This window comes from Mastigoproctus giganteus, chromosome 7 (genome assembly GCF_048544385.1).
Source record: "Mastigoproctus giganteus isolate SK-2022 chromosome 7, ASM4854438v1, whole genome shotgun sequence".
NCBI classification, from domain to species: Eukaryota; Metazoa; Arthropoda; class Arachnida; order Uropygi; family Thelyphonidae; genus Mastigoproctus; species Mastigoproctus giganteus.
This window is the reverse complement of record NC_143581.1, coordinates 186,964,107-186,991,146: the sequence shown is the minus strand read 5'-3', so window position 1 is coordinate 186,991,146 and position 27,040 is coordinate 186,964,107. Positions and strand designations below refer to the sequence as shown.

The window sequence follows — 27,040 nt, the reverse complement described above, 5'->3', positions numbered from 1 at the left end:
AATTTCTTAACGTGTCATAGGGTTCTTGGTGTTTTTTTTTTATTTTTATGTTTTAATATTTGATTTTAAAGTATTTAAAGTATGTACTCAATATTTAAATTGGTTTCAAAGCATTTAAATTGTTTTTAAAGTATGGACTCATGATCATCACTCACTCAAAGATTTCAGTTGGTGATTCGATGTATTTTTGGTTCGGGTTTGTGGTCCGCTGGCCTCCAATTCCGTGGTGCATAGAATCATTGATTTTGTCTACGAGTGTGAGGAATCCATGTAAATTATTTGCATAGTTAATTCGACAACAGAGAGTATCACCACAGAAATGTTCTATCAAAACATCATAGAGGTAATCCCTCATTTTCTTTACTAATTATTTATTTATCGAATAAATAATAATTATAATCATATATACTTGCAAAGTATGTACTACGAAATCGAAATCTATCAAACACTTGGGTTAAACTCTGATTTTTGATGCTTTCATAAATGACCAAATATTTTTTATAATATTTGATAAGCGTAGTCATTGTACCTTCTTTTTCAATTTCCTGCGGTAATGAGAAAGGAAAGGAAGTAATTCAAGGCCGGTGTGAAGTAATCAAGGAAATCTGCTGGTATAAAAAGATGATCACAAACCCTTACCGTATTCCGTTCGTATTTTACTTTCGAAATTTGCAAGAACGAAAGATGAGTTTTCAGCTTGCCTTATTCCTTGCGGGTGCAGCATTATGTTCTGGATTCGCATTTCCAACAGGACAGGAAGTACCTCCGGAACCTCCATCAGACATATCTGATCGCCCCGAGTTAAATGATTTTATGGCTGTTGTCTGCAGTAAGTAATTCGTGATAGACTTCTCATTTCAGTATGCATTGCAGTAAATTCAATATCTTATTTCTATTTTAAAGAAAAGGTTGCGAATTTTTGTAAATAAACCATTTACATAAAGAGAAACTTAAACGTTTTTTGTACTCCAAAGTTGGAATATTCTCTGTGTCTGCTACAGTTTTGATTAGAGATTCATGCCCGTAACCACTTCACTTTTGTTAATGGTAGAAACGGGCTCCCTCGTTCAAAACAAATTGTAGATTCTACCCTCGTAGCGTGAAAAATGTATCCTAGTAGAATTTTGGCCATTTAATGAAAGATATTATTCGGTTGTTAAAATATTCAGTTATTAAATTTTCATTAAAAAATCTTTGAAGAAAAGAATTCTCTTCAAACATGAGTTTTAAAAGTTTATGGACTACTGAAATTCTAAGTTAAATTACTATTTCAGAATAGGGAGAGTTGTTTTTAGAGAGAGGGTTGTTTTGGGGTGCATCAGCAACTTAGGACATTGTGCCCTAAACCACTAATTCATTTGGAATAAGCATAGCGAGCAAAAAAATATATAGGGGCGTAATTTGGAAAAACCCGTCAATCCGATGAAGCCCCTGATTCTCATTTTACAGAAGTCTGTTATAAAACCTGAGGAACTGACGATCCAATAGTCATCTGATAGCTGTAAGACATTTATAATGGCGGTAATAAATTTCCCAATTGTTATTATCATAAGATTCATTGAGGAAGTGAGTTGAAATGTTTTGAAAGCAAGAGCATTTATAAAGAACATTAAGATTAACTCTTTTCAAAAGTATGCTGTACAGTTTTGGACAGTGATCTTAAGAGTGATGTCATTTCACCAATAAGTGTTTATTTAAATATGCCCTAGGTTTATTTGAAAATTGTTAAGTTATCCGCGCAGATTTTATGAAAAATGTTTCACCTGTCCTACCATGGTGTGAACAGACAGGAGGAATTTTTATTTTTCGCGAATGAAGAAACTATTAACGGTTTTATTCATACCATGGGCAAGTTAGTCGGTCCTGTAACGCAACACTCGCACATCCTTGTTTCCCATAAACTGGGAATTTTCTTACAAAAAAACAAGCAAGTTAACCGAAAAAGATGTGCCATTTACAGACACAATATACTCAAGCCTCTCGGCGTTTGCTGCTTTAGCGCTTAACATTCAAGCAACCTTATTTTATATACACTCTTGTAATGTTGGTCCTAGAGAATTCAAATTGCAATAAGTTTGTAATTATAATTCTCTAAGTTTTTAATTGTAATTTTTAATGACAATTAAATTGTAATTGTAATGTTTTAATTTTGTAAATTTGCAATTTTTTAACAGACCATAGTAGCAGTAGTACTAGTAGTGGCATGTGATGCAAGAAAGCAAGTGTATGAGCTTATGCAGCATCAGCCAAAAAAAAAAAAAAAAAAATCACACCATTCCCACAAAGTGCCTGTCCAGTTCCTCCTTAAATTTATTCAACCTATCAACTTCCACAACGACAGATGGAAGTTTGTTTGAGCAATTAACCACCCGCTGGCTAAAGGCAAATTTCCACACATCTATTCTACATCTGTCCTTTCTTAATTTGAATTTATGCCCCCTTAGGTTCGTAATCTGAACAAGTGGAAGGATCCCATCAGAATTCAGCGTGCTCAACCCATTCAAGGCCTTATACACCTCAATCAGATCACCGCGCAGGTGTCTAGTCTCCAGCCACTGCAATTTGCAGAACTTAAGCCTCTCTTGGTAAGAGGATCCCTTCATTCCCCTCACCAATCTTGTTGCCCTTCTCTGTACACGCTCAAGCAAATCGACATCCTTCCTAAAATGAGGCTTCCAGACCTGTACGCGATACTCAAGGCTTGGCCTGACCACTGCCTTATACAGAGGGACAATCACCTCCTTCTCGCTGCTAGCAAAATTCCTATATATCATTGACAAAACCCCATGACCTGCCCTGGCAGCCTGTCTGCATTGCTCAGAAAACTTCATATCTGACTGCACAATTCATCCCAGGTCTTTTTCGTTTTCTACCACCTTAAGTTTAGTACCACACAGTTGGTACGTTTCTCTGGGGTTACCCATATGCAGTACTTTGCATTTGTCAAGGTTAAACTTCAGTTGCCACTTCTTAGCCCATCTGCCCAAATCATCTAGATCCTGTTGCAGTAGCACACTGCCATTACTCTCATTAACAACCCTGCCAACTTTTGTACCATCTGCAAACTTCGACACAGCACAGACAACAACGATGGAATAACATCCTAACTCAATACAGAATGCAAACTTTTGTTGTATATAGTCTCCTTCCTCTTTAACGAATATCGTGACCTAAAAAATACAATTAATTTGATCTTAACACTCACAAACAGAGATAAATTCTCTTAAGTGATTACACAAAGAGTTCTTTTCATGGAGTTAGTTATAAATTAAAACCTGTTACTCTGATTTCAGGGGACGACGAAACCCGAAATAGAATTGCAGAATGTATTAAGTTACCCACTGGCGAGGTAAGAATACACCTTTGTACTGCACTCTTCTCTCTTAAAAATTAAACGAAATTAATAAACTACTCAATTAAAAATGTACATTTAGTTATTGTTCCCGAATATGTTATTTGATGGTGTAAAGTAAAGTTTACTGTTTAGATCTCTCCTTTCCTTTAAAAAGTGAATAGAAATTTATGTTAGCATCAGTAACACACGGTGGTTGAGCAATCACCTGAGTTTTAGTGTACTGGAAATACAATTAGTTATAACCTTTAGGTCAGTCTTCAAAGAAAAAGTCTCTGTGATGTCCCACATTTACTTTTTGAGTAAAAATTAAAATTATTTTGGTCAGCTTGTCAGAATTTTAAAATGAAATTATGCCGTATGTGGACTAACTCGAATGGATATCTAATGAAATTTCTTTCTGTAGTTCAAGGATGCCATTTCTCAATGTTTGTCAGAACACTACCCTGACAGTGAACACCCAGAGTTGACTTATGTCAATCATTCTTGTACAGAACCTACAAGAGAGGTATGTACTTCATTGAAACATATTTAGTACGCTGTTACATCAGTATAACATCCCTGTCTATGTTAATGAATTTATGTTTTAAAAATATATTAATGTCACTTTTGCAAATAGAAGACACCTTTTATACAAATTACAAATAATGAAAATACGTTTTCGGTGTTGCTGCCTTAAATATTGCGCATATTTCTCGAATTCTCTCCGTAATTAAGATATCCATTGCAGAGAGAAATCGCGAAATTGGGGGACCCTGAACTCCAATTTAAATTTTAAGAAATTAAATTAGGAATCTTTATTGTACTATCAATTTAGGTGCGGATACAGGATTATTCTACTTAAGATTAGAAAGTTTAACCGCCCAAAAGTGACGCATCTAGACTTGATGAAATAAGTCATTGTCATATTTTCTCTCTCTCTCTCTCTCTGAATATTTTCAAGTTTCCGATTATGTGCGCTACAGAGTTTCTCGCAACTAAGCACCTCAGAGGAGACCTTATTGCAGTTTATAAGGCTCTCAGAAGGTTAGCAATCTTCACTGATTCAGTAAAAAGAATGAAGGTGGAATTTTCACTGTGATAACCAGAACTAGGGGCTGTAAATTCAAATTTCAGTTGTTGAGATTCAGACTAGATTATAGGATGTTTTATTTTAGCCAGCGAGTCATTGATTACAGGAAAAATTAACCTCCAGAGATATCACTAGATTCAGTAACTGATTGTGCATTTTTATGCTCCTGTTCCGGTCTATCCAACCTATTTCCTTGCTAGTTAAAGCCAATTTGTACAGTTTCCTTAATCTTCATTTTTCCATTCTTTGTGGAATGATGTAAAGCACTCAGCGATTTTATAATCACAGTTATTTTATGTTGTGATTTTCAACTTGTAATTAACAATCTATTACTTTCTTTATATTTATAGGTGGATGAATGCATACAAGAAAAAACTGCAGAAATGGTAAGTATTTTCTGAAGAAATTTTCTTCCGGCTTTTAATAAAAATAGTTTTCTTTAAATTTTCAATTTATAAGTCACTTGAAATGAAAAGTTAAAATGCACCCATTCGAATAAGAAACCTTCTAATAAGTCGGTTAGCTTTCTCTGACAATATAAATGAAACCCACAAGATGATGACACATTGGTTCACGTTTAATCTAGCATTGTCCTGCCTTACATTCGACAACTCAGTTACTTTACTTTGGCGGGAATGCGTACTTCAGATGGTACTTTGGACACCTTGGAATAAATTAATTTTTTTCAAGGTACGTTGTGACTAAGGATCCTATGGTGGAGGTGAATTTTTCTGTCTGTAGAAGAAGATGAAACCTTTCAAATGTTTCTCCAATCATATCTTCATATTTATTTTCCAATCGGATGGTGTCCAGCTGATTCCAATGTCGATGCTCGAAGATATCATCACTTGAAGTCGGTGTTTTCACAAAGTCCACTTGTGGAGTTCGTATACAAGTCTGGGACATTCCAGGGACTCCCATCAATACGTATTAACATCTTTCATAACAATATTTATTACTACTGTATACAAAATAATGTCGATAGCTACCTAAAATAAATTGTAAAGTGGAGACATGCGGACAATAAAAGTTTTTTTCTTTTTCTCGTAAAACGTAAGAAATTTTGAAACAAGTGTTTGTACACAGGTATATAGGCCTTTGATTAGACGTAATGACATGTCTGCGCGGGTAGCACAGTGGTGTCGTCACCGTCCACCCCACACCGGGTTGAAAAGGCCTGGGTTCGAATCCCTTCGATGACGCGAGGAACTTTAGTGGGCTTTTTTCACTCCGTGGCTTAGTTAGTTGGTCTCAGGCGTAGATAGCAAGTTTTTTCTCCCCAGCAACTGGGGTTTTTTCGTCCAAAAAAACAGGCAAATTAACCATAGAACACACGCAATTTACAGACACAAATACGGGTTAATGTATTTAATTACGGCTAACTCTAAAATAATAATTTTTTTTATACGTAATGACATGGTTTAGACCTCTAAGGTCCACTTAAATACAGAATACGTAAATGCTGAAAACAGATTACATAAGTGCTATATTTTCATAAGCCCTTCTTATAACCAACCACTTTCTAAGTAATAGCTTCTTCCCAATAGCTACTGCAATTGAGTTCCATGCCGTCTCTGGGTTCCATCTACTTGAAACGTATAACCCAAAATAGCATACAATACGTTGAGTAGCCACTTCATTAGGTAAACCTACCAATTAGCGATGAGATCTCAATTTTGCCTTCAGAAAATCCTGCATTCGTCATGCCATTGATGCAATTATGTATTAGCGAGATGCACGTGCCTTCAATTGCTTCCCACCGTTATTGCAATTTGGATAGTGGAATATCTCTGGTCCAAAGGGCTCCCAATCAAAACCTACTGCTCGATATGCCTAGCAGTGATAAAGGCCAATCAGTGTAATAGAATTCATGTATCATGTTTAGTGTTGGGTTGCACTGTTTACATTAAGTGACTGGCCACTTCACCCAGACAGTTGCAGCAACTTTTAACCATCTCTGGCACTTGGCGCCGGCTAGTTTAGTATCCAGCTTACGAATGCTTTCTTGCAACAGAACCATCCCCCTTGTCTTGCCCAAAGACAGGGAAGAGTACACCCACTCAAGGGTTAAACTCTAGCACCTATTTGAAAATAAAAATATAACCCCATTTAGATCAATCCAAAACAGTCCAATTCTGAATGGTCCACAATGGGTTAATTATACATCAAGTAGTCAGAACACACCATTTGTATTTAAAAAAACCCCACAACAGTCCAATCTTCAAAAGTCACTCTAGTGTTCCTGGAACCAGTTCTATACAATTCTGGCATTGTGATATGGGCATTTTCCTGCTTGAAAAAGAGGTTAAGAGAAGTCGTGCATTGGGAAATGCCTCTTCGGTTACCACAGCTGTACTGGATTATTATTTGAGTGACCGTAGCCCTCCTGCCTTCCAGCATACGTTTTGTCATTATCAATTTTTGTTAGTTTTGTCAGTTTTGTCAATGATTATCTTAAATTAATTTAACCTAAATTGAAATGAATTACAGGTGAACGAAAACAAGGGATTCTTATAAAAAATACATTTCTGAATATGAATCGCAGTCATTGCGCAAAATCATTTTCAAAAAATCCACTTTTTATTCAAAGCTGTTTCTTTCGTTTCTGTCTAAAGATGAACTTCAGACGTATCCAGGTTTGAAGTCATTAAGCAGATTTTAACATTCTAAAGATTGCAAAAAAACAAATTCTAGTTTGAGTGCTTCCTAAGTTTGTTTAATTTTGATTACATTTCGGAATACAAACTGGTAATTCGTTTCGATGTATTCAGTTATGCATAGACATTTAACCCCCTTCTTTAAAACTGTTTAACCTTCCCTCCCCTCCCCTCAAAACAAATTCTTCGAATTCAGGTTGATAGTTTTTAAGCATGCCCAGAGAAGAAAGTAATTCTGAGTTATTTCTTTACCACTTTCAGTCGCCCCACAGTGAAGATTTCAGGAAAGTTGTGGTAAGTCTTTTTTCTTCTTACGTAAATCTTGTATTGAAGTAGCCATTGAATTTCATATTTAGTTTCGTTAAATTTTTATTTCTGTTAAATTTATTGAATGAAATTTAAGAAATTGATTTAATTAAAAAAAGAAAAACCTCGTATAATGTTTCACTTTTAATTTTATAATAATTATAAACGAACTAACACACACTCTTAAATTTAAAATATGATGTATAAAATTATATTTAAAATACGATATAGATAATTTTATTCCATATTTAAAATATGATGAATATGCATGCTCAGAAGCAATATATGGTGATGCTTTTATTTCATTTTAAGGAGTGCATGAAGGATTTCTTTGAAGAGGTGATGGGAGTGCGCAGCAACATTTGATTTCAAATTTCCGAAGAAAACGAAACTAATGCTAAGAAATATTCCTTAGTTTCTTATCCACATACTTATCCAGTCACCATTTCAACTGATATTATAAATGTTGTTTTCTTGAAAATATAACTAATAAAAAAGTAAAGAGTTGAAATCGTTTTTGAAATATAACGTCAAATTCTTTTAATTCAAAATTACTTTTGGTTTCATTCAAACATGCGTATTTGAGAATCAAAATGTTGAAGTAAGAATATATAATTTTAAAAACTATTTTAGAAGAACGTTAAAATTTCTCACATTGAACAGCAGTTAACATCGACGACGTACAGCTTTTATGTAATATTTTCATGCAGTTTGATAATCGATTCAATCAGATTTCTTTTTGGTTATGAAATAGTTCTTCCAACATTTACATTCTGATTGTTCTGAACTTTACCACTGTTTTCATCTCTATACTCTATAATTACTTCTTGAATAGATATTCGCTATATAAAGCTATTCTCATTCTCTTCTTGTTTTCTCCTTTTTAACTGTGAAGCGATCATTTCACCTACTTAAAAAATCTAGGTATGTTTCCTTAAAGAGTAAGTTTTTACCAGTAAGACTATATCTTAATTATCAGACCTAGATAAAGTGGATTTTACACTACCCTGGAAACAAATATCTGGATCCCCCTTGTGTCCATTGAACCTGTCCTACGTGGCAGTCTAGTTGACACGATACTTCTTCGTTTGACATTCGTTTGAAAAGGTCTGAGTTTGTTTACCGTCGAAAACTGGAGAAATTTCTAAAGAACTCCTCATTCGGTGCTGTTGATAGCCTATCTGAGGAGGTGGCAGTGGGGTTCCCCAATGATTTATTACAGGTATTTTCAACAGGGCACAAGATACAAATCATATCGGCCCATGAACACACTTCTACAGACATATATCATGAAATGGAAATGTGAGGATATCACCAAAACTATCCAAAAAAGCACAGGAATATCACGGTAGTTCATTTCACGTGAGAAAGGGATTACTCCAGATGTTCCAACAAATTTTTGTAATTCAGCGATGGAATAAAGTTTCAACTGCGGTTAATGTCTCAACAGTTAAACACACATTGCGTTTAGTGGAAGAGCGGTGGCACATAAGCCAAACATCACGAATGATGACTTGAAGATTTCTGCTGGAATGATTCGTGTCAACAATGAAATTCGGTGGTGATATGGTTAAGGTGTGACGTTATTTCTCGTGGTAAGGCTCAAACACTTAAGTGGTTGTGGTGAGAATCATGAACGCAGAAGCCAACCTGAATATTTGGACAATACGATACTACCTGCGATGAGGGAGTCCTTTGGTACACACCGTTATTTATTTCAACAGGTCCATGCCAGATCGCTTTGCTCTGTAATTTTATCCACTTAAGTACCCCACAGTTTATATATATAAATAACCGTGGGGTAGGGTGGACCTAGGAGGGTTTCCTACGAAATTGTACTGGGAAAACGAGAGGGGATAATAAAATACACTTTTAGAGAAAATTAGGTTAAATAAACATTTTTGTATTATTTATTAATAATAATTTTTAAATAACATCTGCTTATTTAAATGAGCAGCGAGTTAAGTAAAAATTAATGCAGTAATATGGGATCAAATAAATTACCATGATACCATAGAAAAGATAGAAGAAATATATAAATAATCGTAAACCAGGGTACATAATAACTTATCAAGAAGCCACAACATGACCATGGTTTATGGAAGCACAAAGGAATTCGATTACCAGACAGTTTAGTACAAGTTTGGCTTAATTTTACTAAACTCGTATTTTATTTTAAATTTGGTAACTTTCTCTATCTTAAATTTTCTAAATTAAACTGAATGGCAGTGGAGACGAGTCTCCCAACGAATGTCTGAAGGTCAATCAAGAGCCCTAATATCCATTGTGACAGCTTAAAGGAAAACGGACGCCATGTGAGATGGCTGAAGTTCGCTTTACAATACTGCAAAGAAACAACTTATCAAGTAACAGCCATGAAATATTTACACAGCCTTTCTTTCTAATAATAGCACAAATACTCCTAAATTTATCAAAAACCACTTACTTGCCAAACACCAAATGGAATTTGATCAAACAATTATTTAAGGTCAACTCGTAAGTTAACCTTAATTAATGGTAGAAAATGTTGTGTAACTCGTGCAGCTTGCCGCAAAATTAGGAACAGTTCTGAACCCCTGTTTAAGCCTACAAACATACTCTAGACGTTGTTTCTTCTGGAGATAAGGAGAAATGCAGTAATTTCTCTCCAACATCAGAGAAAGGGACACTTGAGATGGAGGTGGTGTTCTTGGTGGGGCAGAATAATAATCAACGGCTGCACCTCTCTTCAGATACCACGAACAGATCGTCGAACCCAGGTGTGTTTTTTATGGGTGCGGTTGGCCCACATTTTCTTTTCATGCACGAACGCCACTGTACATAGAGCTCAAGTGGTGGAGGAATATCTTTAAACTGAAGAAATCTGACGACTGCCGTGGCCAGCACCATCGCTAGACTTAAATGCGATCGAACATGTGTGGAATGCCCCTGGGTGTCGCAATGCACTCCGACAGCCAACTCCTCGGTCACTTGGTGCGCTAAGGTCTGCGCTGGTGGAAGGATAAGATTTTTCCAGGAAATCTTATAGTCACCCTTATATGAAGCATGGTTCACCGCTGTCAGGTGTGTTTAGCCATTGAAGGGATCATCTGTGGTACAGATGTCATGCGAGCATCTTGTGTTGTCGATATCTGTAATGTGACCGTTCATTCAATTCTTATACAACCCCTACAATGTCCACTTTAACTGTCCGAAGTTTCTCGCTGTGTCGTGATTTCATCGTCATTCTATGGTACACCACCACACCAAATTTTGTAACGCTTCATCGCAAGTTGCACGAGTTACACCACGTTTTATACATGATCTGTTAATTGTGCCGAGCAATGTTGGAAAAAGGTAAATTTAACTTCAAGGTAAATTTAATTTCACTTCAACGTACATATTTCTCATTACTTTCAGATAACGAATCTGAATTCATCATACCACTAAAAGTACAGTGAACAGTGTAATAATCAAAAGCATCGCAATCGTCCAAGCGAAACGGGTGCAACACGTGCTGTGGACTTACACTGTGCTGCCACTTTATTAGGTACACCCCTGCTTTGCACACAAATGGTTTGCCACACAACGTTGCAAGTCAGATGACCACAGTTGTGGATATAAATGCAGCAGAACAATCTTTCTAGTATCACTTAAGCGTAAAAACTGTGGAATGGGGAAAAGGAGTGATCTAACGGACTTTGAACGTGGCATGGTGGTAGGTACAAGATGTGCTGGACAAAGCATCTCTGAAACAGCAGTTTTCCTGAACTTTTCACGCACCACAGTTTCAAGGGCGTATCGAGAATGGTGCAACTAACAGAAAACATCCTCTCAACGTCACTCCTATGGAAGAAAATCGCTTGTTGATGAGAGATGTCAGAGGAGGATGGCTAGAATTGTGCAAGCAAACAAGACGGGCAACAATGTCGCACATCACGTCAGAATACAACCTTAGTGCGCAGAACAAAATGTCGCAACGGACCACTAGTCGCACTTTGTCGCAAATGGGCTACACCAGCCGACGGCCACATCGCGTACCTTTGTTATCAATGAAGAACAAGAGAACACGCCTTCTGTGGGCACAACAACACCAACACTGGACTATCGAGTACTGTATTGGAAAACAGTTGCTTGGTCTGACGAGTCGAAGTTCCTGGTGCATCATGTTAATGGAAGGCTCAGAATTTGGCGAAAACAATATGAACTCATGGACCCGTCATGTCTGACGACTATTGTGCAAGGTGGTGGGGGCACTGTTATGGTGTGGGGAATGTTTTCTTGGTACGCATTGGGTCCATTGATACCATTATATTAACGACTGAATTCCACATCGTACCTAAACATCGTTGCTGACCAAGTGCACCCGTTCATGTTGACAGTTTATCCTCAGTCAGATGGTTTCTTTCAGCAGGATAATGCGCAGGCGCCTCCGTAGCCAGGTGGGAAGGAGCAGCAGTGCGTAGCACATGCATCTTGATTAGACCGGGGTTCGAGCCCGTCACCACCAAATACGGAGGATGCGGAAAATGTCAGGGAATGACCACCGCATATTCCCAGAGCAATATGGCCTTAGTTGCTAATGCTCTTAAAAAAAATCAAAATAAAATAACTAAATAAGGATAATGCGCCGTTGCAAAAAGCCCGAATCACTATGGAATGGTTCCAGGAACATGACAACGACTTTTCTTTGCTGCAGTGGCCCGCTCAGTCCGTGGATCTCAATTGTATTGAACATCTTTGGGATGAGCTGGAAAGGGCTGTTCGCCTACACCTCCCTTTAATCTGAAGGAAATTCGTGACACACTCATGTGTGCATGGTATTCCATTTCTGCGCAACGTTTTCAGCATCTTGTTCAATCCATGCCTAGATGAATTCAGGCTGTTTTGAAGGCTAAAGGAGGCTAAACTCGCTACTAGGTAGGTGTACCTAATAAAGTGGCAACACAGTGTAGTTCACTACAGTTCCGATAAAGAGGTAATATTTATGGGAGGAGATGTGTAGTGCTGCCATCTACGTGAATATACTGTAACTACGTACTGGTTCACTTCAGCACTGAACAAGACGTGGATAAATGAGATCTTTTCTTATGAGAAGTGAACCAAGCCCGATTTTGGACTCGGTTCACCTCAGCACTGAATCACTCATTCATAAAATCGAAAAGTTTCATTTAATATATAGCAAAAAAATAATAATTACTTTATTAATTATTTTAGGACTAATTAAGCAGAGTTGCAATAAAATAAAGCAGCAGCCAAAGATGTTTTCAATAAACAATATTTTAGTAATAAAAATTTATTTATTTAATTATAAAAACAATGATATAAATTGCTTTTAAATCCAATTACATTCAAAATCTGATTGCTGAACATTTATTTCTGGAAATGTTCTTTCAATTTTTATGTTTTTCTGAGGAATGCAAACAAAAAAACGCCCACATTCGCGAGGACTTCTCCTGAACTAGAAATTATACAAAAAGGAATAAAGATCGCTAAATGTGAACTGGACCACAATTTTCATTTCCTCGAGGAGCACCTTTTTCAGTTGTTCCCTTGTCTTACAACCAAGGCAGCAAAATTTTCATCAATGCATAATTTGAGCAATTTGATTATCTTATGAACAATTCAACCCCTACGCAATTTTCAGAACATTTCAATTAATTTGTATTTTCTTATTGGATATGCCGATACTTTACACACAACTTTGACGGACTCTTCACTAAATGCTAATTCCAAAAGATTTTCAAAAACGTTCGGGGGTTTTTCTGCAAATGCTTTCAATATTTTGAAAAAATTTAATACTCGATCAATTCCTCTGTATAAAGTGAAGCTTAACCAGCAAGGTTTTGAATATATCAGATTATTATTGTTGCTTTTTTTATTATTTTTTCCCCAAGCACCCGGTACTTTTACCGGGTGCTTGGGGCGGTTGTTATGTCTAGTCACTAGCTTATTATTACTCAAGGAAGTCTTTGGCTATCTTTTTATCCATTGTAGCAACTTACCCTTAATACCATTCTGCTCCAATTTGTACAATACAATAGTCTTCCAATGTGCAATAGTGTCAATAGCTTTCCTGAAATCCAAATATATGATATCAAAATTATTTTTTGCATTCAGTTCCTTTGTAACCACATCATAATATCCTATCAAATTTGTCAGACAAGACTTTCCCTTAACAAACCCATGCTGTGTCTGAATTATTGCTGCAGTCTTGTCTAGATGATCCTGCAATGCATCTTTAACCAGCGACTCCATTATTTTACCCGGAACAGAAGTTAAACTAACTGGTCTGTAATTACCCGTGTCACCCTTCGATCCCCCTTTGTGAATTGGGGATACATTTGCACATCTCCAGTCCGTGGGAACCTCTCCTGAGTCCAAGGATGCTCTCATAATTATGGCTAAGGGTTTGCTTGGTTGCTTTGCCGCCTCCTTTAATATAACTGGATAGATCCCATCCACCCCAGGTGCTTTTCTTATGTTTAACTTCAACAATTTCTCCTCCACTTTGCTCTCAGTTATTACAAAATCATTAAGCACCCTGCTACAATTTGATAACCTTCTTCCATTTTCAAACCTTAATAACTCCTCATGTGTGAATGCAAAATACTCATTCAGTTTGTTTGCTATCTGAGCAGAATCATCAACAGTCAAACCATCGATGTCAAGTGGACCAATCAGATTCATCCCCTTCCTTCTAGAGTTTATATAAGTAAAGAAATCCTTGCTGTTTTTCTTAGCATATTATGCCAAAGGTTTCTCGTAATCTGCCTTCGCCTGCCGAACCTCCTTTGTGACCTGATTACAGACGAGCTTATATCTGCCATAGGCTTCTGAGTCGCTTGATAATTTATATGCATCCCATGCATTTTTCTTCACTGTCACGAGTCTCATTAGTTCATCTTAGAACCAAAGTTACCTTATATTATGCATTACTGGACGCCCAACTCAATTATTTAGTAAATGTATGGGCACGAGCAAATATAGCTGAAATAAGGGTCATGAACAACTTAATTAACAGGATTATGAGGCTTATAATGCGAAAAAATATTTGAAATGACTTGAATAGGAGAAGGCAATTTTTGTTAAATATAAAATCCTTTATCCAGTTCAAAAACAGAATTTAAATTTGTTTTGAGCATTAGCAACTAAGACCATATTGCTCCGGGATATGCGGTGGTCATTCCCTGACCTTTCCGCATTCTGCGTATTTGGTGGTGATGGGCTCGAACCCCGGTCTAATCAAGAAGCGTGTGTTATCCACGGCTGCTCCTTCCACCTGGCTACGGAGGCGCCTTTTTGAATTTTAATCTTGAAAAATCTGAACATTAGTTTTGAGGAGTTGAAGGAGCAAAGGAATTTCTCACATAATTTAAGGAACACAAAAGCAATTGTTTTGCCTCACATTAGGGTACTAAATAGATTTGGAGACAGGCATACAATGAATATAATAAACAATTTGTTGACTAGTGTCGATTTCAGACTTAGGAGAAGTTATCCTATTTTCAAATTAAAAATTTTATTAAGAAAACCTTTGATACTTAATGATTCAGTAGATTAGAATTGCTATGCATAAACCTTGCTATCTCTGTTGCAGAGTGGAATGTTCTATGTGTTGTATGTTAAATAATAAATTTGTATGGAAAACTGTTTTATGGGATGAACTTGTTATCAAAAAAATTAATTTTCTTAACAAGTTTATACAGTTTAAACAATTTTTAATAAATTGTTTTGTATTATTATTATTATTATTATTATTATTATTATTATTATTATCTTATCTTATCTTCCTTCATGGATTAGGCCATCCGCCTAATCCATGAAGGAAGATACGGCATCCCCCTAATCCATCTGTTCTTTGGTCTTCCTCTGTCTCTTTTTCCTTTTGCTCTCTATATATATAAGCTAATTTAGGGAATCTATTATCTTCCATTCTTTCTACATGTTCTTTCCATCTTTGTCTATATTCTATAATTTTGTCATTAATTGAGTAAATCTTTAATTCCTTTTTCTGATATTTACGTTTGGTATTTTATCTAATTTTGTACATCCTTTAACATATCTTAAAAATTTCATTTCTGCAGCTTGTATTCTATTAATGTCTATTTGCTTCATAACCGTAAGGAAGTGTTGGTATTGCCATTACTTTGTAAAATTTGAATTGTGTTTCTTTCCTTGTTTTCTTAGCCAGAGTTCTTTTTATTGTTTCACATATATTTTGAAATTTCGCCAATTTCTGGTTCATATCTTCTTCGACATCATATGTTATATCACATCCTAGATCAAGAGAGACACTCTACAGTTACTCACTTCACTTCTTCAAAATAGAATAATCCGGCTTACTGTCCACGGCCAAACATACGAGCGATGTGTCTCTTCGGGCGTGCCACATGGTGGTGTCTTATCCGGCCTCTTATTTACAGTGTTTATCTCGCCGCTTGTTGAGTCCAGGCATGATATTCTATTTTATGCTGATGATATGAAACTCCTCACACTGATTTCTCCACATGATGATCTTATCATGATAACAGCATCAATTAGCAATATACTCCTGGAATTTGCAAACTACCTCAACAAGTTTAGACTAAAAATAAATCCAGAGAAGTCTGAATTTATGATATTCTCATTAAAGAAAACGCCTTCCTATATTCAGCCAACACTATGCAATTTCCCCTATTCCCATCGTCAAGAAACATAATGATTTGGGGGTTGTTTTTGATCCTAAGCTCTGCTTTGGTAACCACATGGAAAAGCTGCTCACCCAGTCAGCTCGACTCCGATGGATGGCCAAACAGCATTTGCATTATATTAATGAAGTAACGACCACCAGAAGATATATAAAAAGCACGGTATACTCTCCGCTTCTATATGCTGCAGAAGTATGGGCATCTGCCGCCCCTAGCACAATTCGACCACTCTTTTCTACTGCGTTTTGGCTCTTAAAATGGGCCATAAACAAACATAAACTTCCTCCACAGTTAAGGACAACTGAAATGGCCAGTTTGATAAAAATTCACAGGCTTCCGACGCTGATTAGGGTGAAATGCCTTACCACAACTGTAAAAATGATCACTGGGAAGATCTCGGCACCATCATTCTGGGAACCTGTGCTCTTCGAGAGTCCCTCAGCCTTCCCTCAGAGCGACTCCAACTCTATGCCCACATCTCAGCCGTCTCCACCTATCCGATAGGTTTCTGCCATATCAGCTACTTTCATGTGCCCAGTCTTTGGATGCTGACCTTAATAAGTTTCTAGTGATAAGGAGTACAGACGCCGCATCCTTAAATTGTACTTCCCTGTCCCTGATTCTTCTCCTTGAAGCTCGCCTTAACGCCGCAATCCAGCAATGCGACATGAAGATAGAATAGAATATAATCTTTAATTGCAGCAATGATAGACATACAATTAGTCCCGTCACGGCATGGTGGTGCCAGGGGTTTACAAAACATATTTACAAAAGATACATGAGAAAAACATAAGTTACATCAGATACATGAGAAAAACATAAGTTACATCAGATTATTAACAAAGAACAGTTTTACATTTTCAGTTCGACGAGGATACCCTTCCTGTATTTTTTATTATTGACCACTTCTTGGAGGTCCCCGTCGATGGCTTGCAGTGAGGGCAGCATTTGCTTTGGCAGGAATCTTTCGGTTAGTACTAGCCGGTTACGGTTTGCTAGCAGCTGTGCTGAAGACCGGAAATAAGGGGGAGGAACGCGCCAAGAGCAGTGATCCCAGAAGTTCGGCTGTGTAATATAAAAAGTGTAAGGAGGATTGGAATGGCGTCTATTTTTAGCTCTTCCTATCATTCAATTACCAACGGAAGACAATGAGAAAGTTCATTTTACGAAGTCTTGGTTCCGTGGCATGTTTTTAACATTGCGCAAAACCTCTATCATGATAAATGGTGAAAAGTGTACATTCCTCTATGGGATCTCACAGTAAATAGTTTTTAATGCTCGCGACTCTTTTTCCATTTAATCCCATTATCACTTACCGCAAACAGTAAGGAGATAACTTCTCTTAAACAAGGTTTTCAAATTCTTCTTGGACGAAACGAAATTTTAAGAGGGATATCTTACCAGCTTATTACTGGCTGGATGTATATAGTTAGCACGGAAATTGGACTATCAAAATTGACGATTATTTTCTAACTAAAAACTACTACACACAAGTTGAGTTGGATAAATGCTAGTACTTTGGCTATGCTGCTACCTATCAAAAATCTTAAAACAGCCTGGCGTGAGATACGAAAAATATATGGCACGTCAATAGTCATTCTCGCTCTGACTACGCATTAAAATATACATTCTTCTTAGACCTTTATGATTAATCCATGTACAAAATATTTTAAACGTTATACAATCTATTTATGCAGTCGAATGTGATGTTTAACTGCATACAAATTATGTTTCTGAACACATTCCTGTCAGTCATCATATGTATCCCTTTCAAAAAAAACATTTCCTTTCCTGAATTACTCGATTTCTTGAAGCTCCCTGTCATACGTACAACTGGGTATAAACGAGCATCAGCACATAATGGTTAAAGAATTTCGAGTTGTTAATTATGCACGCATTAAATATAATATTTAAGAAAAAATCAAGTATTAAAATCGATTTCCATAGCGATCTTTACAGTTTATATTCATTCTAATCAAAGAATCAGTGAGAAGGAGTAACAGTGCTGTGAACTAAGTGGTATGTCAGTCTCTGAAAAAGGTATATTGAAAAAACATTTACTGTAAACAAAGGTAAAACTTCAGGACGAATGCTATAGATCCTATTATATTAAAAATGGTTTTCATGTGACAGTATATGATCCCACTGAGGACGATAATGGGATCAGTTCACCATTGGACTCCGAGCAGACTCTCTTTCCCTGGATTGGAAATGCGCTAAAGTAACCCTAAACCAGAATGTAGGTGAGAGAGACATTATGAACAACTATAGACTAAATAGTTTTACTTCTGTGATAGGCAATTCCCCATAATTCCTGCATTGTATCCTAACTGGAGGCTCTGTTATTTTACCCACCACAGAAGTTAAAATCACTATGATCCATTTGGAGAGGAACGGAATCCTTAATGGGTCATAATGGATTCATGAAGAGGATGTCTTGCACAAACAATCTAGTTAATTATTATGACGAAGTCATAAAACAGTAGGATGCAAGAAACATCTTTACTATTATTTATCTTGGTTTCATTAAAGCTTTTGATACGATTCCCCTTGAAAAGCTACAATATAAACAGGAACAAAGTACGATTAATGGAAAGATCCTTCGTTAGATCAAGGCTGGTTAAAAGATAGAAATACAGCTGTCAGAAATATATATTCATAAGGATAAACCACTTCACCAATGTGAAGTCTCTCGGAGATCAGTACTGGAGACAGTTCTATTTCTTGTAATCCTTATTGACAGTGATAAGGGAGGGCAGGGAAAGTTTGCGAAGTTTGATGACGATTTAATGATAGAAAGGATGAATAACGCCGATAACTAGGCCATATTACTTCAAAATGACTTATTTCCGCTACATGAATAGTTTGACAAAGTGTAACCGGAAATGTAATTTTTGTAATATAAATGTTTGCGCCTTAAAAATAGAAATCCAGTTATCGGCAAGTTATTGGGAGCGAAGTTAAACATGGTTCAGAATGAAAAGGGCTTATGAGTTACAATTCAATTCAATAAAAAATTATCTTGCAGTGTAAACATGTAGCTTAGAAGCCAAATGGAGCCTTGTCTATCATATAAAATCTCCGAAATCAGGGAAAAAGATGTCATTATCTTATTTTTATAAGACGATGGGGATATGCATTTAATTGTTGAAATCTCGAGCCGACTCGAAAAAAAAAGAGAATTTTCAAAAACGAGGGCTATAAAGAGTACAAAAGAAGGCAACTAGAGTAGATGAAGGGTGCATCGATACCCATATACCTTCCGTGTGCATCGATACCCGTGTAAAGAATGGCTTCGAAGGTGCAGACCTCTAAACTTGGCAACTAGACATCATTAACGAAGTGCGGTTGGAGGTGTACAAGCCCCTGAAGAGCATCAGTAAAAGGAATGGGAGCGGTATATTTCCACTGACAGAGGAGAAAATAAACAGAGGGAAGCACAAATGGAAATATCTGAACAGTAATAGACCAGGCTTTGCCTGCCACAATAGTCGAGGTTGACAGTTTGGTAAATTTCAAAGCGGAATTGGATGGTCACTTCTTCACGATGGGGAAGCTAGAACTTTTCTTTGAAAGATTCAGAAAAAGTCCGCTTCCTTGCATCATTTACTCAGTGTGATACTGTTGCTAATAATAATACAATTTATATAATGATAAATCCCTTAGAAAACGATCCGCTTGACAATCCGACAGTTTTTCCAGTAATAAATATCAATATTTATTACTGGAGAGTAAGCATGGCTGTTACTTTGCACATCATCGAATATTTCCAATCGACATTCCAGCCGACAGCATTCATCTCCTAATACAAGGGAATGAACCATGTCTCCTGCAGAATTCCTAGGAGGATATTCCAAAAAAGAATTCATGTGAGGGCAAAAAATATTTTTCGTAAATTTATTCGTTATGAGTACGTTCAAGTAATTTTTCTGATGATCGGCGTGGTGAATAAGAAAATGACTTGAGGACTGCAACGACATCGTTGATAATTATATCGTTTCAGTCTGCAAATTCAAATTAAACATATCATGCTTTCTTTTCAAGAAAATATGGTTTTTCCGATAAGAATTAAGAGGATGGAGATACAGTTAATTAGGACCTATAATAAAATTTATGCCATTGCCTTTTCGGGAAATATTTCATCTCCTGAAGTTCGGATTGTGGTTCAAAGAATTGCAATCGCGAATTGTGCACAACAGAACAGACCTTTTGTATGAAACCATCAATAAAAAACAAGGAAATCGACAAGCGCGCACACACTATATGATAAAGAGCTTTCGGGCACTCATCCGCAAATATTGAATACTCTGCCAGAAGTCCCCTCCCACTGTGGATATGTATCAACTCAGACAAAATCACATAAATAAAGGTAGCTGTGCCTCACGTGTCCTCTAATCAAAATAGGGAGCAGGACCAAGAGGCCACAGGAACTTTAGACAACCGTCCGTAGAGAACTATGTATCTGCATACCCAATTGTAGGATAACTACCATACAGCGCAAGGGACGGCAGACGCTGGAATACAGGCAAAGCTGGTCGCACTATGTATTAAGGTTTTTGAATTCAAAGTCCTGTTTGTAGTATTTTGCTGTATTTCTTACAGCGTATTTCAAAAGTACCATGCATTTGACACAGCATAATTGTACAAACTGAAGCCGCCCTGGCAATGTCAATACAATACAGAATTCTGTGAGTGAAATGTTGCAAAAGTGTCATTAGCGATAAATCTCAAATAATGAACGAAACAACAGCCAGAGGTGAGGGGATTTAGAGAATATATATTTTTTTACATAATAATGAAAATAGCAAGCAGTAAGAAAATAGAAAAATAAAATAAATAAGGAAGTCAGGTAGACACGATGAGACGAAGCTGAAAATTGGCCTGCAGTTTTACACATATAATTCATGATAAACCACATGAATTGGTGTGCGATATGTAATGGTCTATCATAACAAACACGAATGAATAAATTCTCATTTTATTGCCAAGAACAATACAGGCACCATCACAACACCATCACGGGCTTATGGAAAGAGGCGTTGAGAAAAAAATTAATAAACTGATGCTGGTAATTCAGTCCGGTTTATTAGGTTCTCCTACATAATAGCAGGAGTACACCTAAAAAACAGCAAGTAGGTTCCTGCTTAGAACTCAGGACAACGTGTATTCCTCATAATATGTACCCAACAAAGTGCATAAAGCGTGCCATAGAGACGCTACTTCACGGTTGCTTCCTACAGTTTTTGCGAATTGAAAAGTATCATATTTCTACTACCAACAGCTCAGAGTAAAAATCTACAACCAAACAGTTCCCACCTTATCCCACGGGTGCTTCATTGGACTGAGATATCTAGAGACAGTGGAGACCATTGTCTCCAATTTTGCTGAATTCCCTGTCATGTTTCTGGAAATAGTTCTGACCTTGTGACATTACGCATTGTTCTGGTAGAAGAATCCATCCGCTTCCCTGCAGCTGTGAAGAGATGTGCCTGGCTTCTTCCATCCCAACCAAGTGTTCTTCCATCTGAAAGAACTCGACACATCAGTAAATTGTTTCCATTTGTAAGTTTTCATTTGGAATCCAATTTCGATGCAGTAGGTTGTCTGTAGCATCGAAATGTCGCTCCGCTAATATCAAGATGCGTAGTGAGCACCACAAAAACATTCTCCACATCGTTATGCCACTATCACCAAACTACATTGTTGTCATGTGGAACGGCGAATCCACGTATCTGGCTTATTGGACCATATTCTAAGCCTCCAATCAGTGCGACACACTAGGAACTCTGATTCATCTAAGCCCACCGTATGCATGATGAGGCATGACGAGTTGTGTGTTCTGAAATGCTTGTTTCGTAACCACTGTTGTATTGGATCGGGTTGTTATTTGACTGATTACAGCGTTTCTGTTAGTGCCTTTCATGAAGTCATATTTCCACATGTTTATCTGGAGAGTGAAAACATATTCGTAAAGATGGAGATTTATATGATGAGAAAAACTCTGGTTGCACGACTACATTTAAAATTTCAGAAAACTGATTGGTCTGGTCTCCAAATTTGTACAATATTATTCTGTACGATGAACGCTTCCCTGCAGCCATGAATGCGTGGATCCCAACCTTAAATTTACAATCCTGTCTCTACAACTAATTCATCTTCCCATAGTTGTAAAGATTTTTTAACTTCGATGATTCCAAGTAATTGATGATAAACAAATTCGCCATTCCTTCATATGACAGCCAAACAATGAAAAAAGAGAAAAATGAGTTAATGTTTTTTTATATGTATAATTTTTAATTTTTGCTTGTTCGTTTTTGCACATTTTAAACCTTGTGGTCTAACTTCCTTATAGACCCAATATGAGACAACCCTCAGATGCGAAGCATACCGGATAAACGACCCCATACTGTATACGATAGACTGAAAGGCAATATTAAATCGTAAGACGAATACCTACCACAGACCACACCAACTTCTGCACTCGGTACTCGTGAACGCTGCTCATTTCTTTATTGAAAGTTTTCTAATTTCTAATAGTGCGAAATCTAAATGCAGAAAACCATTACTTCTAAATAATCGTATTATTACAAAAGTTGGCTACGTGATGGGGTGAAGCCCCTAAATTACTTCCTTTATTAGGAACTGTAAAATTAATGACCACTGATTGGGCTTATCAAATAAACAGGCGGATTTTTTTTATTTATCATTTCCTGGCGCTTTTATTTCATATATCCGGGATAACATTTTTACTTCCCACAAAACTTATCAAATAAAAAAATGGCAAGTAATTAAGATTACGAATAGTTTAATGTATACAGTTCGTCATTTTTCAGGCCCTTCAAAAAATATTAATAATTCATCAATTATAACAAAAAAATGAGCAAAAGCGACTTTTATGAGCGAACTGACAACACCTCGGTATGTTTTACTCAGCTTGAATGCTGCTAGTTGGTGATTCCCAATTCAATGTCTGTAAATTATTTTAACGTGTCATTATAACAGATAAGGGATTCTGCCAAGACATAAGAAAATGCCTCCTTCAGATGGAGTGTAAATCAAGTACGACCGAGAATCTATACCAAAACCGAGCTTATACCACAACCTTTCAAAAAACTCTCCTTTTAGGATACCAATCAGCAAATGCATGTTGAGTACAAAGGCACGAACTGAAGTGCCATTTCTTAGAAAGTTTCTTATTTCATATTTTAAAATACCAACTCTGACCTTTTTATGGTTTATATTTGTTTAATATTATTTAAAATATTCATTCTTTAAATAATATTTTTACGAATAAGTCATTCGCATTTCACGTTAATGAACACAGAGAGAAGGGCTCTTCGGTGGACTTTGAAATCGGGGCCCAAAATTTCCAGCTTCTTCGCTAATAACACGTATTTAAATACGAGAATGCCATGCAAGATTCGTTTACTATAAATTTCTGTCGTTTACGTTTAAAAAAATTAAAATAAACATTTCTTGACAAAACTCTGATAGTCTTTATTTTTCATTCGTTTCATACAAATTATGTATATTTTGATATGAATTTCTTGATATGTCAATATGCAGAGAGACGCATCACCCTTGTTGCTCTTTGTGCCTTAGTGATTTGGGTAACGGCCCCACATGCACATCTCAAACAGTATATCCGACTGGAGTACTGGATATTAAAATGGCTTAGCCGAATATTTGGAACTTCCTCACCATCTCCAAGACAGCCTCACTCTCAGTGCTGAAAACAACTCCATTTGTTCTTAAAATACGCCCATGCTAACATACGTTTAGCAAGAGTTCTTGGAAAATAAACACCCTCGTTAAACCTATAACGGGAAGGCTTGATGCTCCAGACATCCATAGACTCATCATCGAAAATTATAGACCAAGTGATAGAGCAGATATGTCCCTCCCTTGATCAGCTGAGCTGTTTGGATAACATGTTACCATCTAACGAACTTGATTAGCCAAACCCACAAAGAAACTACACGTAGTCCTTAATAATCATGAAGTACAATCCACATTCCAAATAAATGATTTAGTCTACAATGTATTTTGAAAGAATTGAAGCTCTTTATACCAAGGATCAATTACTTGTACACTCAATACGAGAATAAAACAACATTCAACGTCCGTCCTTGAGTCCCGCTCCTCTGCTTCGGAACTTGCCTTCCATGTGATCAGTGAAGGTCACTCCTTTCTATTCAACGAAGCAAAAATACTTAGCATCCAGCATGGTTACACCAAATTATTAATTGCTGAGAAATTAATAATTTGTTGTAATCGTTGCCCTTGAAATTAAATTGCATCAAAATTCAGTCAATGTAAGTCGCCCCAACCCCATTCCAGATTCATGGTCCTTCACAGACATGTCCCAAGATAACAACTAATCTCCATGCTATAAATTCCGTCACAAACCGGTGGTTTTACTTTCCTGTGATCATGACCCTAGTCGAAAATCCCCGTCAGCTTCAGGGAAGCAACACAATTCTTTTAATTTCTTAACGTGTCAGAGGATTCTTGGTGTTTTGTTTTTTTTATTTTTATTCTACGATCTGTTCGATGATCTGTTCTTGGTATCTGAAGAGCAGTTCAGCCGTTCATTATTATTCTGCCCCACCAAGAATACCACCTCCATCTTAAGTGACCCTTTCTCTGATGTTGGAGAGAAATTACTGTATTTCTCCAGGTCTCCAGAAGAAACAACGTCTAGAATCTGTTTGTAGGCTTAAACAGGACTCAGCCCGTCACCACCAAATACGGAGGATGCGGAAAGGTCAGGGAATAACCACCGCATATCCCGGAGTAATATGGCCTTAGTTGCTAATGCTCCTAAAAACCAAATAACAAAACAAACAGGACTCATCGGAGTTCAACTGTATCTAATTTTGTGGCAAGCTGTACGAGTTACACAACATTTTCTACCATTAATTAAGGTTAACTTACCAGTTGACCTTAAATAATTGTTTGATCAAATTCCATTTGGTGTTTGGCAAGTAAGTGGTTTTTGATAAATTTAGGAGTATTTGTCGTATTATTAGAAAGAAAGGCTTTGTAAATTTTTCCTGGCTGTTACTTGATAAGTTGTTTCTTTGCAGTATTGTAAAGCGAACTTCAGTCATCTCACATGGTGTCCGTTTTCCTTTAAACAGTCACAGTGGATATTAGGGCTCTTGATTGACCTTCAGACATTCGTTGTGAGACGCGTCTCCACTGCCATTCAGTTTAATTTAGAAAATTTAAGATAGAGAAAGTTACCAAATTTAAAATAAAATACGAGTTTAGTAAAATTAAGCCAAACTTGTACTAAACTGTCTGGTAATCGAATTCCTTTGTGCTTCCATAAACCATGGTAATGTTGTGGCTTCTTGATAAGTTATTATGTACCTTGGTTTACGATTATTTATTTATATTTTTCTTGTATCTTTTCTATGCTATCATTGTGATTTATTTGATCCCATATTACTGCATTAATTTTTTACTTAACTCGCTGCTCATTTAAATAAGCAGTTATTATTTAAAAAAAACAAAAAATGTTTATTTAACCTAATTTTCTCTAAAAGTGTATTTTATTATCCCCTCTCTTTTATTAAGTAAAATTTCGTAGAAAACCCTTCTAGGTCAACCCTACCCCACGGTTATTTATATATAAAAACTGTGTGGTACTACAGTGGATACAATTACATAGCAAAGCGATCTGGCATGGTCCTGTTGAAATAAATAAGGGTGTGTACCAAAGCACTCCCTCATCGCAGGTAGTATCGTATTGTCCAAATATTCAGGTAGGCTTATGGATTCATGATTCTCACCACAACCACTTAATTGCTTCGGCCATACCACGAGATCTAACGTCACACTTTAACCATATCACCACCGAATTTCATTGTTGACACGAATCATTCCAGCTGAAATCTTCAAGTCATCATTCCTGATGTTTGGATTATGGGCCACCGCTCTTCCACTAAAAGCAATGTGTGTTTAACATCTGTTGAGACATTAACTGCAGTTGAAACTTTATTCCATCGTTGAATTACAAAGTTTTTTGGAACATCTGGAGTAATCCCTTTCTCACGAGAAATGAACTACCGTGATTTTCCTGTGCTTTTTTGAATGGTTGTGGTAATATCCTCACATTTCCATTTCATGATATATGTCTTTAAAAGTGTGTTCATGGGCCGATATGACTTCTATCTTGTGCCCTGCAGAAAAACCCGTAATAACTCATTGGAGAACCCCACTCCCACCTCCTCAGATAGGCTATCAACAGCACCCAATGAAGAGTTCTTTAGAAATTTCTCCAATTTTCGACGGTAAACAAACTCAGACCTTTTCAAACGAGTGTCAAACGAAGATGTATCGTGTCCACTAGACTGCCACGAAAGACAGGTTCAATGGACATAAGGGGGATCCAGATATTTGTTTCCAGGGTAGTGTAAAATCCACTTTATCTAGGTCTGATAATGAAGATATAGTTTTACTGGTAAAAACTTACTATTTAAGGAAACATAACTAGATTTTTAAGTAGTTGAAATGATCGCTTCACAGTTAAAAAGGAGAAAACAAGAAGAGAATGAGAAACAGAAAAATAGCTTTATATAGCGAATAACTATTCAAGAAGTAATTATAGAGTATAAAGATGAAAACAGTGGCAAAGTGCAGAACAATCAGAATGTAAATGCTGGAAGAACTATTTCTTAACTAAAAAGAAATCTGATTGAATCGATTATCAAACTGCTTGAAGTGATTGCATAAAAGATGTATGTCGTCCATGTTAATGGCTGTTCAATGTGAGAAATCTTAACGTTCTTCTAAAATATTTTTTAAAAATATATACATTCTTACTTCACCATTTTGATTCTCAAATAAGCATGTATGAATGAAACCAAAAGTAATCTTGAATTAAAAGAATTTTACGTTATATTTCAAAAACGATTTCATCTCTTCTTTTACTTTTTTATTAGTTATATTCTCAAGAAAACAACTTTTATAATAT

At 36.5% G+C, this 27,040-nt stretch overlaps 1 protein-coding gene across 1 annotated transcript; it reads left to right on the top strand.

The window, feature by feature from the left end:
* The first annotated feature begins 635 nt into the window (after positions 1-635).
* LOC150083418 (uncharacterized) lies at positions 636-7,851 on the top strand. Its single transcript, XM_090377261.1, has 6 exons — positions 636-829; positions 3,294-3,349; positions 3,759-3,860; positions 4,775-4,810; positions 7,343-7,375; positions 7,700-7,851. The coding sequence occupies exons 1-6, from the start codon at positions 685-687 to the stop codon at positions 7,751-7,753; spliced, it is 426 nt and encodes a 141-aa protein (XP_090233387.1). The 5' UTR covers positions 636-684; the 3' UTR covers positions 7,754-7,851.
* Positions 7,852-27,040: the final 19,189 nt, after the last annotated feature.